At 39.1% G+C, this 20,145-nt stretch overlaps 2 protein-coding genes and 1 long non-coding RNA gene across 5 annotated transcripts; all 3 read right to left on the reverse strand.

Annotated features, from left to right (window-relative positions):
- Positions 1-231: 231 nt before the first annotated feature.
- On the reverse strand, positions 232-12,146 carry LOC148071862 (SLAIN motif-containing protein-like). Of its 3 annotated transcripts, XM_087799150.1 has the most exons (9): positions 11,930-12,145; positions 10,203-10,780; positions 6,499-6,635; positions 4,851-4,964; positions 3,894-4,034; positions 3,162-3,491; positions 2,896-3,039; positions 1,906-2,191; positions 232-1,121 (listed from the first exon to the last, which is right to left on the reverse strand). In XM_087799150.1, exons 2-9 carry the CDS (start codon positions 10,769-10,771, stop codon positions 1,067-1,069), a joined length of 1,776 nt encoding a protein of 591 aa, XP_087655276.1. In that variant the 5' UTR covers positions 10,772-10,780; positions 11,930-12,145; the 3' UTR covers positions 232-1,066. The 3 variants fall into 3 exon arrangements, with proteins under 3 accessions (XP_087655276.1, XP_087655277.1, XP_087655278.1); XM_087799151.1 differs by lacking the exon at positions 4,851-4,964 and having other exon boundaries at positions 11,930-12,146; XM_087799152.1 differs by lacking the exon at positions 2,896-3,039 and having other exon boundaries at positions 11,930-12,146.
- Positions 12,147-14,742: 2,596 nt separating this feature from the next.
- LOC148071863 (uncharacterized) lies at positions 14,743-16,039 on the reverse strand. Its single transcript, XR_015712835.1, has 3 exons — positions 15,882-16,039; positions 15,190-15,289; positions 14,743-14,982 (listed from the first exon to the last, which is right to left on the reverse strand). It is a non-coding gene; the product is annotated as an uncharacterized LOC148071863 (long non-coding RNA).
- Positions 16,040-16,696: 657 nt separating this feature from the next.
- Positions 16,697-19,646, reverse strand: LOC148071864 (solute carrier family 25 member 53-like). Its single transcript, XM_087799094.1, has 2 exons — positions 19,534-19,646; positions 16,697-19,388 (listed from the first exon to the last, which is right to left on the reverse strand). The coding sequence occupies exon 2, from the start codon at positions 19,379-19,381 to the stop codon at positions 18,545-18,547; it is 837 nt and encodes a 278-aa protein (XP_087655220.1). The 5' UTR covers positions 19,382-19,388; positions 19,534-19,646; the 3' UTR covers positions 16,697-18,544.
- Positions 19,647-20,145: the final 499 nt, after the last annotated feature.

A 20,145-nucleotide genomic window follows, 5' to 3' on the forward strand; every position in this document is an offset into this window, starting at 1 on the left:
AAAATAACCTTAAGGCGAGTTTTGCCTTCTTTTTACACTAAAGTCTAATAAAACAGTCAATAAAATCGCTGTTTTACGAGTGGAAACTTTTCCATTCGTCTTAATGTGGAACAATTTGTTTTCACTTCTTTCTTTACGAGTCTTCCTTGGAAGCTCTTAAGCATGTCCTGCATCTTCCTCACATACTTCTCTGTAACCGTTCAAACACAGATTCTCAACACAGGCTTTCAGGGTAAACTTTTATTCAAGGGCGTTACAATTAGAGGCACGCTGCATTGTGGGTGCATAGCCGTCGAAAGGCGGAAAGCCTGCGTGCATAAAAAATATGCAGTAGAAACGCTTTCAAAAATGCAGCTCTAAAACAGTACCTTTTTAAATGACTTCATATTTCCTCTGGAGTGTTTCAGCTCAGATGCACCTTGGCACAAACCATGATATTCGTTTTAAATCGTTTTTTTTTCTTCTTTTCTTACGAGGGCAGTAACGTCGCATTGCAGGAGCTGCGTTGCTATTTCAAGCAAAGACCGAGAACAACAAAAAAAACAACACAAATCTAAATATATATTCTTTCTAAACCGTTCACACAGACAATTGCGTGATACATGGAGAAGATTTGTCATATTGCAGAAAATAAAAACGAAGCATGCAAAATCCAGCACCTTCAGTGTATGATTTTTTTTCTCACACGAAATTAACAAAACATCAAAATTCTTCACTTAAAATTGTCTTCATATCAACAGCAATAATTACGAATATTCCAGCAGTTTGTCAAGAATTACAAATAAAAACATCTAAAACTGACATCAACCTGGAAGCTCCGTTTGTCCAAACAACAACTACAAGTGTGTGGATTTCTTCTTCTTTTTTTTTCTTCTTCTTCTTCTGGGGTCTGTGATCTTCCATGCAAGGAAAAAGGAGATGAAACTAAAGTTCCAGTGCAGGTTAAATCTTCATTTTGAACGGTGGGACCAAAACAGTGTCACAGTTTAGTCTTGTTCTATTTGCTTTGAACAGTCAGTGGGAGAAGCCAGATAGTCCCGGAGCAGAAATGATCTTCTATCCTTTCTCAATAACAACCGTCTCTCCAGGACTCGTCTGACATTTTCGACACGCCCAGTGACCTGTCGGGGGGGAAAAAGAAAGAAAACAAAAGCTTTAAAAATTTGCAACCACCTAAAGTAGATCAGCAATATTTGGAACTCAAATTACAAAAAAACAATAGTTTCAAGAAACGTTCTCCTTACTAATATACAAAATATAAAACATGTGATATTTAAATGTAATGCCTCGAGAAGTTATCCAGTGTAGAAACTTCAAACACCTCTAAATATGATGAAAGAAAAATTAAAATGGTTCCTGGAAGCTTTAAAAGGCTGAAATTTAATAAACAATTGCAGCTGCGCTGATGGGTTCATTATATGTCATTATAACCGGTTTATATGTATTTAATTTTTTTTTATATGTTCGTTCAGCAAAATAATGATTAAAAAATCATGTTTTGTGTTTACAACACAGGCAACAAAGATTTACAACAAAGAGTAATTATTATTAAAAACTATTTCAGAAAGCTGGTAAGGAGAGTATTGTGTCACTGAAAACCATGCTATAGCAGCCAGTAAGAGAAGAAAGACCACTAGGCTGCTCAGTCCTACCACACCAGCTCAATAATACTCCCGACATACAAACTGAATAAGTTATTTTATTGTAAATCAAAAATACATGCAAAGTTTTAAATGTGCAATTTTGAACAATGTTATTTACAGTTCATTTAAGTTTTTGTCATTTCTCCATGTAAGCTGTACAACTCACACAACATTAAAAAAATATAATTCAACAGCCATTAAATAAAAAAAAGGAAGCCAAAGCATCGTAAATATAATCGTAGTAGTTAAAGTGTCAACTTACCTCCTTGGCGGCTGTGAAAGTTTGCTTCTAGTCGCCGGCGTGGCTTGTCCCCGGCTCACCACGGGCCTGCCGCCGGTAGAAGCTCTCCCAGGAACGTAGCCTCCACCGTTGGTCGTGGGTGTGGACTGAAGTCTTCGTGCTCCTCCAGCTGCTGGCGTTTGGATGACGGGGAGTCCTCGCGAAGGCTGTCGGGACCCCATGGGGCCGACCGGAGTGACGGCTTTAACCGGCGTTCGCATGGAGAGGGGAGACTGTCCGTTGCCGCGCATTCGACTGCTAGCCATTCCTGAGGAAATGTTAGCGGGATAACAGTAAATACTGGCTGAACTGAAGCTCATTCATTAATACTTCTTTCCACTATATTTCCAGAGAGTTAATAGGACGGGTTGGGGTTTGTTAGGGAATTTAGTATCTGTAGCAGGGGGTTATTTCCGATGTGGGAGCAGGGACTTTTGGGAAGGATGGGATAATATGGAAGCCTCAACCAAAGTTGTGACTCATATTATACAAGCAAGTGATGCAGCCTTACGAATGACTTTACAGTTGAAGTTCACCCAACAAGGTTTAATTTTTACTTTGCACCTCCTCTATTCAGTTTTTTTAATTGTAATTCAATTTACTAAATTCAATTTAGTAGGAAACATAAAAACATATTTGGATAAATATAACTCAAGTTAATGGAAATATCCATGATAGCCTTTCTTCTAAACACCTAAGCTGTCCATCATATTCGCTGCTATAAAAGGCTGATGGAGGTAAAACAGAAGTGGTGCAGATAAGCGACAATAAACTGGGTGAATGATTCAACGACAGTATCCTGCTTATGGCCATATGTAGAATGAAAAGGTTTGTCAATGCACCTCTTCTGTTGTGTGTATTTATGAGTCCCCGTTTACTTCTCATGATCTCTTTTTAACAAATAAAAATTATATTATCTCTGATACGAGGCATCACAGGAGTTAATACCAGGCAGGTGTGGTCCAGGGTTACCTGTGGAGGGGGAGTGAGTCAAGTGGGACATGCGATTGCCAGAGCTCTGGAGGTTAGCCTCCATGCTGCGGCTGTTTCTGATAGCCTCCAGGGAACGCAGGCTGGTGCGGGGGGCCAGATTAGGCATGCTGTGCCTTAACTCTTCTGGAAGCGGACACAGAAAGCACATTTAGTGATGACACCGCGACAGACGGTTGCCTCCGAGGTTGAGCAGCCGACCGGGCGAACCCAAGTGTAAGATCCTCAATTAACTACTTTTGACAAACCTTCGCTTTTTGCAAATTTGAGAAGCTCTGGACTCGGCCCCTGCAGAGAGCGCCTGGGAGTCCGTGCGCGAGGGGCACAGAGTCGACTGTTGTACTCGTGGCCGTGATTGGAGGTGGACGGCGAGAGGCACCGGGGTGAGCCTAAAGGCGAGGGGGTGAAACGTTGTCGCCTCTGCGGCAGCGAGCAGAACTCGTCCTCCTCGTCCTCCAAGCTGTAATTGTCGAACTCTTGGTCGCTGTAGGTGCCGCCCCGGCGGAGAGATTGAAGAGAGGCCGTGGAGCTGCGCCTGGATGCAGAGGCAGAGCTGGAGGCATAATCCTGCCTCAGACCTGAAGGCAATGAAGAACATGATGTTATTACCATTAATGCCAGGATAACAGCTGGTCAAATATTAAAATACATCTGTTTATATTTCTCTTGAAACTATTTATTCTGGTAATATTTGAGCTCATTATGATTATTTAATGAACTTGCAATACATATATACATCATAATTTATTTATTACAGCATAATTAAAGTTAACATTTTAGTAGATTTTGATGACCAACTCAGCATTCATTTCTTAAGTTTTAACTGAGACTTGCAAGGCCTAATCACATTAAATGAACATGATTTTAATGGTCGCATATTCTCCTTCTGCCACATTAATAATCACAATTTGTTGGAATCTAATTGTACTTGTCCCTGTATTACACAACTGACGACATTTCGTTTCTAATTTTTGACTTACTTTCTTCTTGTAGGCGAGCCATTATCTGGACGTCCGTGAGGTCCTGTAGCTTATAGCCCATTGAGATGGAGTCATCAGACGTACTCAGTTCACTGTCTATGGATGACTGGGAACTCAGTGCGGAGTTCATGCTTGTATGTCCTTCAAGGCCAGAAGAAAACAAGACGGTCAACAATCCAAAATCATAATAAAGACAGCCAATAACTATATATATTATCATGAATTGAAACATTCTCAATATTCTTAGTTTGTAGACAAATCATAACTTTGACTTTTGCTCTCTCTTTAAATTCAATTTTGACTTCTGCACAGAAACTGAACACGTGGACACTTAAATTAAATCAAAGAACGCTCAGGTTCGATCACTAAATAAGGCTGGTAGGTATGAATTTAAATGGTTTTACATCGATATAAAAAACAAGCGGCTGTTTATAATCAGAGGGCACTTGGTTATTGGAAATAAAAAAAAGAAAATAAAGACTTTATAAGTAGTCAACAGTCTCATGCAGCACAGCAGTGACAAACATGCAAGCTTTGTTAATTGTCAAAAACAGCTTTAAAGTCACATAAAATGTGATAATTAAAATAATTAAAAAGCAATATAATTGTAAAACAGGAAATCTGAGAGAGACGTAGAAGCTCAAAAAAGGAAGTTTAATTTTTTGCATAACAGTATTTGCGGAAAGTTTATGTTCATAATATGTCTTCAAAAGTAGGAACATCTGACATCAAAGCAAAAAAATCAATAAAAGATTAAAAGAAAAAGAAATTGAAATGAAAGCTAAAGACAAATCATGCAAAAACGCATACAACCCAACCATCAGGGTCCCATGGAGAAAACCCATGAGTGCTCTTGCATTACAGCTGACCTACATACCGCTATATACGTGACGCAGCTTGGCTATGATGCTGTGCGGTAAACAACAAGGAGCACTGTGTGTTAATGTCATGCCGTACCTGAGCCGCCACAGGTTAGTAGAGATTTGTTAGTTGATTTGTGGTACCCAGGAGAGATCAGGCCTGAGCCCGCCTCTGCTGAAGGGCTGCTGTACACGTTCCTCCATCGCGACGCTGCAGGGGACAGACGTGGACAGATAAGAGATCAGCAAACAAGAGAAGGCGAGAAGTGGAAACTGATAAGGCGGGAGGAGAAGACAAACTGGATGGTTTGGTTTCCGTGTACCAAACCGATCATGTGGTCACCGACATGTAAAAAGATGAAAAAGCCTAGAGGTGCAACATGCAACAAAAGATACAGATTGACGTTTGTATAAAAGGAGAGACGGCGCAGCGTAGAGTCAGGTTAACCCGACACGGGGCCCTGATTTCATGAATCCATTCAAGCCGCGTGTGAATAGGTTTGTTGTTGAGGTTCCCTTGTGTGCAGGAGGCCACAGCTAATGCAAGCAGGATACATATTGAATGAGGTTCTGTTAGGTCGACAGTTTAAGTCACTGGGTTTAAAATAGAACACTTCATCGTGAGATAAAGAGTGTTTAAATATTGTCATGTGATGAACACGGGCTGGATTACTGTCACAGCTTTGTATGGCACTCTTAAAGGACTTTACTGACAAGTTATTTTCAATGTTCTTTGTCAATTTTGGACTTGAAAACCCCAAAAATAAGTTTGCGTTGTTGAGACAAGCTAAATATCTTACAGCACTAACCTAAATAATATTTACACTACAGCAGTGTTTAAATCCACCAATTGTCAATTTTAGTTTCATGATTTTTCTTTAATAACACAATAATTGTGGAATATTTCCTGAGCACTCTTTTTACTGGCCTCCTGTGAATTTTAGAAATGATTTTGTTTGTTTTCAAAGCAGTTTTATGGTAGCACTACAAGTTTTACAGGGTAAACAGATTCATAAAATAACCCAAAAACCTTTACGTGTGGCTTTTATCCAGGCACACAGCTGATGGATTTTTTTCTTGCCATTTTAAATCCTTAATTGTAGCCTCTTGTCTCATGCTTATATATGTTCGTAGACGTCTTACTTTATTTGTTTTTTTCTTCTATATAGCAGTATAGTTTAAGATCATTTGAAGCAGAAGCTAAAAGTCTAGGAAGTACTCCGGGTAAATATTGTGAGTGCTTCCTGTGTAGACAGTAGTCAGTGTTAGCCTTAAGCTTCTGCTAAAAACACGTTTTACAATATAGACCTGTTTAAGTTTTTACGGAACTAAGGTAAGGTAGAACTTATTGATCCCTCAGGAGGCCTCCTTCGGGAAATTGTTTTTTTCCAATAGCCACAGCATATACAGCAATTTTCATAAAAAATAAAATAAGAAGAACTATTCCTTATGTCAAAGCTTCAATACACGATAGACGTTACAGTCGAGCAGTATGAAGGTATTAGGATGTTTTTAAGTTTGTCTTTGTGGACGAAAACGACAACGACTAAGCATCAGTCTCTTCCATGAACTTCCATTTTTGCCTATGAATCCAAAAAGGAACAGATTACTCTGAAAATAATCACAACCCTTGTATGGTTTGGTAAACAAGTGATGACTCATGCAACTGCGTCATTCATCGTTTGTTTTCATGTTATTTTTCCCCACGATCATTAAAGGCAGCAAGTGTGAGGTTTGTGTCATACTCTGGTCCAAACGGTTGATGAGGGTCCGACACGCCAATTCAGTTTCTGGACTGCGGTGATCGAGAACCTGCCGACACCACTTCAGAGGAGAATCTGGGCCCACCTCCGCCATTTGCTTCTTCGGCGACACGTATAGCCTGAAGGAGAAAAGACATACAACATGGAAATTTAACGGAGCGATGAAACAGGAGGGGGAAGAAAAATAAGTTAAGAGTAAAAGAAAGAAACGCATTGGAAGCTCTGAAGCATAAAAAAAAAATTAGCCTTGACTGAGCTGAGCTTTAGGAAATATTTGTGTAAACCACATACATTTCTGTTGCGGTCAAGAAAAACAGTTTGGGTTCCCTGTTTAACACCACAAGAGTCTCAATCTCTAAAAGCCATATTCACAAAGAGAACCCTCAAAACACTCATTCTAAACTTTTCATTAATGCTCCGGGATGATATTGGGACTAAACAGGTGATGTTCTGCATTGATTATTGTTCAATACATACTGATGATTTGTTGCCTTTTAAACGCGTGTCAAACTTAATGACGTACGGCCAAAATATTTCAACTATGCATGTCGCAGGTCAGACTAAATATCGATTTACCAAACTGTCTGTTAAAAACGTATTTCATTTTTTTGTGTTCCTCATCCTCCTTTCCCACCAAAGAAATGTCCCGATCAAGATAAATCGCTTTATTCTCAGTCATTTTTCTCTGTTTAAGTCTCTGTATTATTGTAGACATCAAAAATCACTGTTCCTCATCTTATCTTAATCATTCTCATACAGTAGGTCATTAATTTAACAATTACTTTACCACTCTCCAACCTACTTAAAATTGTCACGTTTTTTTTGTTGTGTTAATCCAACAAGTAATTTCCGTTTGTCGTACTTAATGTATGCATCTCTTCATTTGGAAAAGCACAACGATGTGCCTGGGTTAGCAAATGTGGTTACATAAGTCCTCAGAATCACTCATTTCAGACCAAGAAAATTTAGGCCATAGGTCACTCATAATAATGCAGTGACCTATGTCGGAATTGCTTTTTCGCTCCCGGCCAGAGTGGCCCTGCTTGACACTGGCTGACATCAAACTCCTGTCATGTTAAATGTTAAAGCCTGTGCGAGTGTTTGAGCAGATCATATTTTTTGCCTCGTCTTTTTTTTATGTGGTGTTGTTTTGACTCGAGGGGGGTGGATCAAATAAACCAAAACTTTTGATTTGAGCGCACAAAAGAGCCGGACAGAATGGATCCAATCAACACCAAATCTGCTTCCGTTTCAGTTAACACGAAATATTTAGGTCACTTATTGGTCAGTTCCACAGAGTTTCTGTCGAATTTTCGCCACACAGACACCGTATGTAAAGTACCGGTTGGTAATAGTTATTTGTAAGTAAGTAATTTATTTATTTATTTGCATAGCGCTTTTCCAGACCAGGGTCACAAAGCGCTTAAACAATCAAAACAATATTCAATAAAGTATATACTTTAAAGATCAAGATATATAGATTGTAAAGCGCTTTGTAGACCAGGGTCAAAAAGCGCTTTAACAATCAAAAACAATACATAGTTAAAATATATACTTTAAAAGGCTCCTGTTGCTGTTGTTCATGTTCACACTTGACAGTGGTATTAATGTTGCCGGACAAGTACCTTTCATTAGTTGTTACAGTGTTACAGTGTTGAACCATGATCAGTACATATCAAGCCAGTGGTGGGATTTAATTAAAAAAAGAACGCAGTTTAAGACAAAGAGTTTTCCTTAAGGTATAAGAGTGCAACATCCATCTGTAAATATCTAGACTTAACAGTAATACCAGGAGGATTTACAGTTGCTGCACCAGGAGCACTTAGTGACCGAAGAATATAAACAAAGAATTGTTTGTTAAAGAAGCTTCTCATTGGCCTCGCAGAGACACTCGAGTGCCGGCGGTAATACCAAAATAAACAAACAAACAAGGAGTGGGTTGTTTTGAATGGTGAGCTTCAACCTTTTTTTGTTACATAACAAAACGGAATCACGCGCCCTTCTGTAAGGATAAATTAGATATAAGTGTAAATAGAAATTAGCAACAGTTGGCATGTCAGAGTTCACAGTAAGCTCTCAGTGGAGGGCTGCCGGGGCTAATCTTACTAATCTTGTTTCTTTCAACGGTGAGTAAAATGCATGTCTCTTTTTTGTTGCTACCAAATCTAATACAAGTGTGTATTTTCAGAAGGAGGAACTGACAATTTAATGATGTATATAATGAGTGGAAAAGACTGCTGATTAATCTTAAGGGATGATACAATAATTATTCCATTAATGGGGTCAGAAAGTTTTAAAGCAATTACGTTCAAGCATTAGACTACATGAAAAACCCATCAACTTGGCAATGTCACTTCTAAATTTTTGCATGTGGGCTTCTTTTCTGATAAGTTTGGATTGTGAATATCTTCACTAAATGTCTTGTTCTTGGATACTGGTGCAGATTAGCAATGACAACAGGCCTTTACTTAGGGACACCCACAGCTGGCTTTTTGTCACCATTGAACCCGATTGTGTGTTCTTGGACATTGAACATGACATCACATGAAAAAACACAAGACAGTATTTTTTTATGGTTAAAGCCACCTGTATTAAATGATGTTATATGTTGACCTGTAAAGATAGCAGCGTTTAAGACAAGATAAGGAACAGTTAAATATAAATTTCGTTCGACCTACATCTTACACAGCTAAAGGTTTGTGAATCATTGTGTGTTTAAGTTTGACAGACCTGGTACTTATATAGTATTTGTCCAAGTGCATTACCACACATTGGCGTTTCTATGGAGCCAGTAGCCAGCTCACAGTAGGCCCCCCACATCACATGCTGTGCAATCCCACTCAAAGTACTTTATCCATGTGGCGGCGTCGGGGCAAGGGCAGTTCAGATTATGTTGCAGGGATTACTGGATGTTTTGGCTATGATAACCCCACAAAGCACATATGGTATGGCTAATGATGTGATGAAACTGAACTTAAGTCACAAATGATCTGGCTTGTTAAGCTCAGAAGCTTAGCTCCGAAATACAATATGGTACCTGTTGATAACAAGCGAATAACAACCCAATTGTATACTGTATAAAATCGTTCACAGGTGTCGTTGTTTGATTATTAAATTTGTTTTTCAAATTACAATAGTAACATTTCAAAGGACGCGACAATAAAGCCAATTACTGAAATAAATATGTGCGCCAATCAAACGATAAATACGAGGAAGAATATAATCTCTATTTAGGAATCATACTTTTTGACATCCTCAGACTTTTAAGGACCCAAGTATGTCATTTTTACAATACCACTAAGAAGTTTTTATTGAACACATAACAACCTCTGTAAATGCCGGGTGCAAATTTCGTTTATTTATTTTGTAGCCATGTGACTAACCTGTTGAACAGTAACGTTTGGGACTTATTGACACTAACAGCAACACCTGTTGACTTAGTTCAGAGGGATAAGATACAACTCTCTGTTTTGAGTCTTATTGAGGTCACTTTCTTCTGCACATGCAAACTACACTGTCAGAGACCTTTAGGGAACTTACTCATAAAAAATAAAAAACAAGGCTTAATTTAAAACGGTGATTCATAAACCATCAGAATAAATCAACTTTAGTCTTGAATGGAATCGGCAATCCTTGTCTACTGAGTCATAGATAAAGTAAGAAAATGGGCAGGTTATGATACATACCAACTGTCTTCGTCCTCAACTTCAGGGCAGTCGTCTTCCAAATCCAGGACGTCCAACTCGTCCAGTGCCGTTTGGTCCATTCCCGAATCGCTCTCCGCCAGTGTCTCTGACTCGTAACTCTCCTGAGACGGAGTATCCGGTGTTTGACCTGAGGCGTGCGACGCTCCGTTGTTGCAGGTTAAGGCCAGAAATCCGCCACACGGACCCCGGTCCAGATCGACCTCCTCTTCTTCTTCTTCTTCATCTTCATCAATCCTGGTGGCCACAGGGAGAGGGGACATCTCTTCGCCGCTGCTACTGCCCTGAGGTGGCGACAGATCGAAGTCCGCACACCGGGGATGCGAGTGTGGCCGCTCCTCGCAGGACACTTCTCGACGGACGGAACTCTTGCCTCCTCTGCTGCGCAGGGTCTCGTTCTGAACCTCCAGTCTGTGAACGAGCTCCTGCAGCTTGCGAACCTCCTCCAGCTCCACCCCCTCTTCAAACCCGGGCTCGGAGCACTCCATGAGGCCAGTGGGACTAGCACCGACAGGCTGGGGCCCCACGCTGGAGCTGTCCGGGACCACCATACTTCCACTCTGTTGGAACACGTGGAATAATATAAAACAGAAACTTGATAGTCTTCAACTTTATCACACATTTGTAGAGCTCAGATGGAATTTTATCTTTACGTCATAATAAAACTGGATCATTATTTACTAGCCAAGTATAGGTGCTTGTATTTCCCAAATATATAACAAACGTTAATGCTACACTTGTGAATCAAACACTTAAAAAAATATTTTATTAATGGTATATTCAATTAAAAATCTTCACCACTCCATCTTTACGTCATCTCTTACTCAGGTTTCACCTGGAGATTTGATAAGTATACCACTTGCGATTTTGAATCTGTTTTTTCGATATTGTAAGTTTATTATGTTTATTGTATTGTGTTGAGGGTGCCGTAGTAAACTTCCTTCAATCTTTAGTGAAGCCATTTATTACCAACGATGTAATGGCTTTTTTTATACTGCATTATAAACTCTACAGCACGGAACATATGTTCAATAAACACATCTACAAAAAGACGACTGAATAAAAAAACATATTTTTATTTCCGTTTAATATTTAGTAACTATTTATATTGTCGCATTAGTCATAATAAATTACATTATTTTGGGCTAAATAAACTTACTTAAATTGAAAAAGAGGTTACCCACTTTTCAAAAGACATGTATTACATCATTTATTCTGATGAATGATCTCAGTTTTTTTCTCAAGATGCTTTAGACCAGAAGAGAGATATTAAATAGTATTTTGTTAAGAAAATCTCGATACTTATACACAACTATTACAGAAAAGTATACATATTACAGACGACAATGTTGTTGAGGGTATATAATGTTTTGCTGATCATTTTGTTCCGGAAATACTTTAAATAAATGAATATATTATTGATAAACACCACGTTGTTCTCGAAGAGGCTGGTCTGGTGTATTTTAAGGAACTCACAATATGAATTTCAGTGCGTTAAAAGTACATTTAAAAAACACTAAACCTCCTCACAATATTGCCACAACTCCACGTAGTAGTGTTTCGTTATGTGGCTTCAGAACACGGTCACTCCAGCTAACGTAACGACTACACTTGGAAATTGAATCGAAAGACAACGATAAGATAAATAAACACTTGTCACACTGTGGTAGGATATTAACATGATATGATGCTACAAAAACAAACAGTACCGGTGAGGAAGCCGTGTTGTCCACCGAACCCGCCACTCGAACTCCGCTTTTTTTTTCTTTTTCCTACCGAGTCTGCATGAATGTAGGTGTTATTAATCCAAGTTTCACTCGAGGGTTAAGACACAAAGAAGTGCATTTGTCTTCGAAACCGCCGTCGTTCCGCCGGAAGCTTCGCTTCACGCCGTGTGTTGCTAACTAGCTTCCTATCGTTAGCAGCGCGAGCTCTGACCTGCAGAGGCGCTCGCCCCGCCCCTCCCGCGAGTGCTCTGTTGTTGCGTAGCGCCCCCGGTGGACGTTATTCGGTATCGCAATAATAGTCGGTGTACTTGAGTGAGGATCTGCAGCCGCTGGACGTCGCTGTCGAACTAGTTTCAGTGGTAGAAATCTATCTATCTATCTATCTATCTATCTATCTATCTATCTATCTATCTATCTATCTATCTATCTATCTATCTATCTATCTATCCATCCATCCATCCATCCATCCATCCATCCATCCATCCATCCATCCATCCATCCATCCATCCATCCATCCATCCATCCATCCATCCATCCATCCATCCATCCATCCATCCATCCATCCATCCATCCATCCATCCATCCATCCATCCATCCATCCATCCATCCATCCATCCATCCATCCATCCATCCATCCATCCATCCATCCATCCATCCATCCATCCATCCATCCATCCATCCATCCATCCATCCATCCATCCATCCATCCATCCATCCATCCATCCATCCATCCATCCATCCATCCATCCATCCATCCATCCATCCATCCATCCATCCATCCATCCATCCATCCATCCATCCATCCATCCATCCATCCATCCATCCATCCATCCATCCATCCATCCATCCATCCATCCATCCATCCATCCATCCATCCATCCATCCATCCATCCATCCATCCATCCATCCATCCATCCATCCATCCATCCATCCATCCATCCATCCATCCATCCATCCATCCATCCATCCATCCATCCATCCATCCATCCATCCATCCATCCATCCATCCATCCATCCATCCATCCATCCATCCATCCATCCATCCATCCATCCATCCATCCATCCATCCATCCATCCATCCATCCATCCATCCATCCATCCATCCATCCATCCATCCATCCATCCATCCATCCATCCATCCATCCATCCATCCATCCATCCATCCATCCATCCATCCATCCATCCATCCATCCATCCATCCATCCATCCATCCATCCATCCATCCATCCATCCATCCATCCATCCATCCATCCATCCATCCATCCATCCATCCATCCATCCATCCATCCATCCATCCATCCATCCATCCATCCATCCATCCATCCATCTATCTAATCTATCTTATCTATCTTATCTATCTATCTATCTATCTATCTATCTATCTATCTATCTATCTATCTATCTATCTATCTATCTATCTATCTATCTAAATGTATCATTTAATTTTTTAATATCTGCGAAAACAATGCTCAAAACACATTTTAAAACCGCTTTGTGTATCACACGGTGTATTACAACAAACAAACAACAACACATAATGCTTTATTATTAATAATAATCAAATAATAATCAATACATAAATTAATACAATGAATAAATTGCCTGTACTCCACATCATGTTTTACTTTTTAATTTTTTATTATTATTGATTTTTATTTGCTTGGGTTTTACTCTTTGCTCTTTTTTGTTCATGCACAATTTGACTGAACAACAATTTACAGTGGCTGTAGGGAGGGGCCATCAACGGGGGAAAAAAAGGGTGAAAAGTATGTTTATTTTGATGAATTTCTTCGTGAAAAAGTTTACCCTTCAATATTTATGAACAAGAAGAAATTATTTTTTTTGAACATAGCTTTGTTTCTAGAGTCTTGTGCTTCCCATGCCAATTTAACATTTTTTAGACATGAAAGTGAGGTTTCTTGTTCACGGTTAAGCCTCTATAGTTATACTTGAAAATAAATTCAGTGTTTGAAATGAAAATAAATGCATTTTCCTCTCTGTACAACTCATCTACCCAATCCCCTTAATTCAGTTACCTTTCTAATTCATCTTTTATAAGCAAAATCTTGTAGATTTCATTGCATTATGTTACATAACCACGGAGGTTAAAACATCTTTGTAACTTTGCAATCATAAGAACCTGACAACCCGGTGTATTCCAACCAAGATACTGAGCATAAACTGAGTATTTTGAGTCATTGCTAGTGTTTAACTGTCTTGCTTTGTTTCCAGCTTTCCTTTATAAAAGTATAACAATTGGCCTAAATGCAACCAAAAACTTTTTTGGTTGACTAGGGTGTGTTTTTGTATGCGAGTGTAAAGTTGCAATGATACTGAAGAAAAACCTGTTGGGCTTGTTTCGCCAAAAGTACCTAAGAGTGTTTATTGGGAGAGAAAATATTAGCTATGGATAGAATCCCATGAGAAAGTCGCAGACCGAAACAGTCGTTGGCTTATCTGGTTTAGTTTTGTGACTTTAATAAAAAACCCGTTGATGAATCAGTAAGTTAATTGAGTGAACTCGTCTCGTCTTGTCTCGTCTCGTCTTCTTCCGCATATCCAGCTTCAGCAGGGAGGGTCGGACCTTGCTCTCCGCGGATGCCTTGGAGTTTGGGAGGAAATCGACTGTTCCAGGAGGATATTGACAAATCCATTGTTAAACATAGATTCTTCTTATGGAAGGAAAATGAAGTTATATTGAAGGTTTCACTGCTGGACAAATGACGACTCATTGTATTAAAAATTCTTATATTAAATTCTTAAATATCTTTTAAAAAAACAACGCAACAATAAACGCAGTTTCATGTTTTTTATTAAATCGTCAACACAAAAATGTCAACGACAAATTTTGTCAGTGTTGAAATATTTTGAGGGAGGTGCCTCAAGTTAACCATCAAATACATTTTTTTTTTTTTTTTAAAGAAAAGAAAAAAAAAAAACAATTCTCATGAACGTTGAGAGATGTTCCCTCATGATTCAATTTTTCATTTTGCAGTCTGCCTGGGTTTTCTTTTCATTCTTTTCCGCTTCAATATCTGAGTGAAACGATAAGAACATGGACATGAGATATAACGAGGCCGAAAGGTACAATAAAAAAAAAAGGAAGAGAAAAATATATATTATTAACACTCATTTACAAGTCATTGACTTTTATTTGTTCAACTCAAGTTTAACACAACATGAAATATTCTTTTATATTTGGCTTCAACAATCTGCATGTGTTCCTATCTTCCATGACTTACCCTCCTTAGTAGGTTTGTAGTTCTTTTCCTCGGTAGTAGTGTGTTTCAGTTTTTTCGTGCAGAATTTCTCCACCTCCTCCCTCACTTTGGCTGGCACCTCCTTTATCAAGAGAGAGATATGATAACACAAAGTACACACAACAGGCTCACAAACTGATACCAAACATGAATATAAATATACTTTTTACTTTATCTGAGACTGCTATTACTGCAGAACACTTACTTCAGCATTTTACAAAAATGGCACTATTTCTATTTTGCAATCTCTGCGAGAGCAGAAAAAAACAATCGACACCACCCAGTCGGATTTGAATGGATGTGAAAGGCATTGTTTAAAAATAGAGCTGAGCCAGAATGCAGGGCTCTCTTCTTAGTAAGATTCAGAACATGCCCCACCCTATAGAGCCACGAACCGAGTCAATAACAGAAGGGTGCGAGACTAGAAAAAGAGAGAGAGAAAAAGAGAGAGAGAGAAAAAGAGTCTTGGGTCTGTATAGATAAATTGAACAGCTTGGTCATCCATCTGAGATTCAGAGTAGAGACCCTCCTTGCAAAAGTTTTACACCCGGAACTAGATAATCAGTCATTTATGTTCATAAAACATATCTACCCACGACAAGTGTGACATAAATAGTGTTTCCTAGAAGCTACGAATAACTCTTGTGTTGACAAAACAAAAAGACCATTTTTACCTTCTGTTCGCTGCAGCAGTCGGACATTCTTGCGCCGGTTAAACAGGATTGTGAAATCCGGGGCAAATCCAACGGTTTAAATAGAACCCGTACGCCCTTTTCTGAATGCCAATGTGGGCAAGGAATCTGCACTGCTATTGGCCGCCCAAGCTCGGGAGGAGTAGGAACAGGTTCTGTTCGCCACAATGCCAACACATGTACCTGCACGCAAAGATGATCGTTTTTTTCTTCTGCAGAACACACAGAGGAACGTAGGCGTTGTTTTTACAACGACCAACTTTAGTTCTTTTAACTTATTTTTAGTGTTGAAACCAACAATAATCTGCTTAAGTTACTTTTCTTAAATCAGTTTTTATTCCTTTCCTGCTTTTATTTTATGATAATTGTTGTCTATTTTTTCTTGTATTTACTATTTCTACCTATTAAAAAAATGTTACAATTGTAAACAACACACTTTTTTTTGAGAACATTTTTAGAAAGAAAAGAAACCTTTAGCTAAAGTTTTATAAATATATTTAGTATTTATTATTAATAATACAATTGGAAATATTGATTTACTATAACAACATGCAATCAATATATATATATATATATATATATATATATATAAATTCAATCTGTCGCCCTAAAAGATAAACATTATATTTCTTTGTAAACTTTTCCGACATTATACACGTAACAATACACACGTAGCTATCGCTACGTTTATACCAAAACACTGACCTCTAGTGGACAAAGCGTAACACTTCATTTTAAAAGATTATGAATAAAAAAGGACATTTCCGGATTTCATTTCCGACATTATTTATTGATAAACGATTTTCAATTCACAGAAAGTTTTCAGAAGTATAGGCTACATGTTAGAAACTCCACCTGAGTCATTGAAAAACTTGTGTGAGGATTCAGAGCAGAAATGAAAGGGAAAGAAAGAGAGTTAAACAAACCCAAAACATCTGCTCTGATCTCCATAAGATGAGGCAAATAATAGAAGTAAAAATAAATACTTATCAAAGGGCTAGATTGAGGTAAACCATTGTATCTGCATACGTTCACCCATGTTTTCATAGTTATCCAGTCTTTACTTCACTAATATTGCACTTTCCCACCACAACAAAGGCAACGTGATGAGAAACGAAAAAAGTCCATTTCCCTGAATCATCTGATAATTAAAAGGCAGATTTAAACATGTAAATGCACATATTTGGTTATCACACTGTTTACAATCCCGCTCCAGGCTATTGCAGCAATCCTAGTTCTGTTCTGTTAAATTACAGTAAAAGACAAACACAACATGTTCTTCTTGTTGTAGACAAACGCTTGAGGCGCACATATTTTGATCTCCACTCTCAGAATACATGGAAAATCTCACATTAGCACCATTTTATACATGCATATCACGAGGACACTTTTTATCTGGATTCAAACTGAAAACAATTTTAACATCCAGGATCAGGTAACCGTTTTACTTTAATGTTAGCTGTAAGAAAATTATAAATATACATAAACACATTTATTGGCGATATTTTATATATAATAGAGATATTGATAGAAAGATAGAACTTCGTTGATCCCTTGGGACACTTTAAAAACAAAATAAAGAATGTTTTTCATTCATTAATCTACATTGATAAAGGGCACAAGTATTGAATATAAAATGTTTGTTTGTTATTTAATTCTAGGGGTTTATTTCATTGGGACAAGTTCATTTTTATTTAATTTTACTTAAATAAAATCATCTAACATAATAAAAACGAATTTCATTTAATATTTACTTTCTTATTATTACTTAAAGGCTTAAATGGTAGCCTATGTCTACTTTTATAAACGTCATTATTGCAATCAAAGTGTAACAAATCAAGTTCAATATATAAATACAATAAAGTATTTTAAAATGTTTCCATCCTGAAATTCATCTTGTCGGATCAAAGTTATCCAGATCCTACTAAAAGGTTTTCCCTCAGGACTAGGCTTGGAGTTCATGATCCTGATTTCAGGATCCCTTCTTAACAACACATTTTCAAGATTAAATACGATCTATTAACCGAAATCCAGGGATTATCTTCGAACAACAGGCCCCACTGCATAGTTGAATAAGACATTCAAATAAAATATTTCTCTCCTTCATTGGTTTGTATTGGTAAAATAGTAAAAAAAATATATAACATATATATATAATTACTGTAAATAACATCCCTGAAAATTCTTCATTTTGTAAAAACGGAGATTATGCCTTTATATGTTAGTTAAACATTTGCTGTAGAAGTGGATATTTATGTTATTTTTTTTACCCACTATTGTATAAAAATGAAACCCACGCAACATTTTACAGAAGTGGTCCCAACCCACCGGATACCAGTCATTTAGTGCTGAACAGAAAGAGAAAGTAAATGATTTCATTCCTCTTGTTTGGATATATTTAGAGCACTTGTAAACTGGATTTGCTTAGAAAAACAGCGTATCTTGATCAGGATGATGCCTAGTAAAAATGGATGATCCTGGAAAGCAAAAAATAGAGTATTCCAAATCCAGATAATGATTTTTTTAACGACTAGCCCTTGAAGATGTGTGATGTGATGCTGGGATGCATTAGCTGTATTTTTGGTGATTTTTCACAGCATCAAAAAAGGCAGTGAAGACGCTTGTCTAAGACACGATCAGTCGACTCATCCTTTCTTCTGCCGGTCATAGATGGCCGTCGTGATCCCCCAGGTGATGCAGGACCGAAGGATGACCAAGGAGCCGCCCCGGTACAGCAGAGCCACGCTCCGATTCCTGGACTTCCACAACGCCCTCCAGCAGGTCAAGACCCCTTGGGTCTCCCCGCCAACATTAGCCTGCATGCTCGCCACCAGCACACTGAGGGGGTACAGAGTCAAGCTGACCACCATGGAGATCATGGCCCCGGACACGAAGGACGAGAGCGCCGGCGAGAACCCCTGAGCCGCCACGAAGCCGCACGCGGGGCCCTTCAGGCCGAAGTACAGCGAGCTGCCGAGGGCGTTGCGAGCCGTCATGGGCGCCAGGGCCCGGTAGAACCCGGACGGGAGGCTCCGGGATCGCAGCGCCAGGAGGACGCTCTTGAGGGACGGGAGGCGCCGGTCGTTCTGGCCGTTCTGGAGGACATTCTGGACCCGCTCGAAGGGCGCGAAGACCAGGGCCTCGACCACGCCCGCGGCAAGCCCGGCCAGGGCGGGCAGCGCCGACGGAGCGAGGGGCAGGGAGGAGAGGCGGAGCTGGAAGGTGTCCTGGAGGCCGAAGAGCAGGGTACCGTTCAGGGTCCTCATCACTAAGGGAGGGGCCACCCCCCTGTAGAGCTTCAGCGGCCCCTCCTTGTAGAGCTGGCCCACCGCCGTGGGGATGGGGCTGTTGTGGATCTGCTGGCGGAAGACGGTCTTGTACACGGGGAAGACCACCAGGGTGGGCAGGGTGGAGAGGAGACTGGAGGTCCCTCCGTGCACGTAGCTCTGGAAACGACCCTCCTTTTTATGATCCCCTGACATCTTGAATCTACAGAAAATAAAACCGAAAGTACTCTTAAATACAAGAAAAGATGATGAGACATAGAGTTTAATTCACTTCATCATTTGTATTTAAAACTCAGAAGGTATTGAAGCATTTAAAGGAAAAACAAACCAGAATATAAATGACTTACTTGCAAAGATGGCTCCTGGAAAAAAAATTAGGATAAACCAGGATTCCACCTGGTTATTTATCCTCGGGAATAAAACATTCCGAATGAAAGAGTATTTTGCTTGTCTTGTGTATAATCTGCAGAAGGTGCTTCGTAATGGCGTCAAGATGGAACGGTAATCTGCCGGTGCTTCAAGTCCCGCCCTCCTCCCCTGATTGGCTCGAGCGACTGGCGTAGGACCGACTGTCATTGTACGATTCATGTGTCAGTCAAACATACATCCTGTGCGCGCTTGTTTCCTCGCTTGAGACGTTGCAGACCTTTTTTCATTTAATTCGATTGAAAATAAAAATCCAATTTCTCTTTTGCATGGCTTGAACAAATATGTATTTATTTTGTTTTTGTTCTCGAAACAGTAACGACATTTGTACAAAGTAAAAGCAAAGAAACCCACACAAATGGTTTTTATATTTGTAATATTTTTCAGAATAGAAAGTTGTATTCAAAAACATTTTAAAGGAATAGATATAATTAACAACCAAGTTATTATTTCTATACATTTATATACATACTTTTTCTTTCTTCTTAATTAACCACACCATCAAGGTTTTCACTAGCAAACATAATATTTAT

This window comes from Callionymus lyra, chromosome 9, assembly GCF_982586985.1.
Source record: "Callionymus lyra chromosome 9, fCalLyr1.hap1.1, whole genome shotgun sequence".
Classification (NCBI taxonomy): domain Eukaryota; kingdom Metazoa; phylum Chordata; class Actinopteri; order Syngnathiformes; family Callionymidae; genus Callionymus; species Callionymus lyra.

Excerpts from the sequence above, each read along its gene's own strand:
- LOC148071864 (XM_087799094.1), bottom strand. The coding sequence starts at position 19,381 with ATGTCAGGGGATCATAAAAAGGAGGGTCGTTTCCAGAGCTACGTGCAC.
- LOC148071862 (XM_087799150.1), bottom strand. The coding sequence starts at position 10,771 with ATGGTGGTCCCGGACAGCTCCAGCGTGGGGCCCCAGCCTGTCGGTGCT. Across the intron at positions 4,035-4,850 it reads ACTAACCTGTGGCGGCTCAG|GACATACAAGCATGAACTCC; the intron begins GTACGGCATGAC and ends CTGGCCTTGAAG. Across the intron at positions 2,192-2,895 it reads GACTCACTCCCCCTCCACAG|GAATGGCTAGCAGTCGAATG; the intron begins GTAACCCTGGAC and ends ACATTTCCTCAG.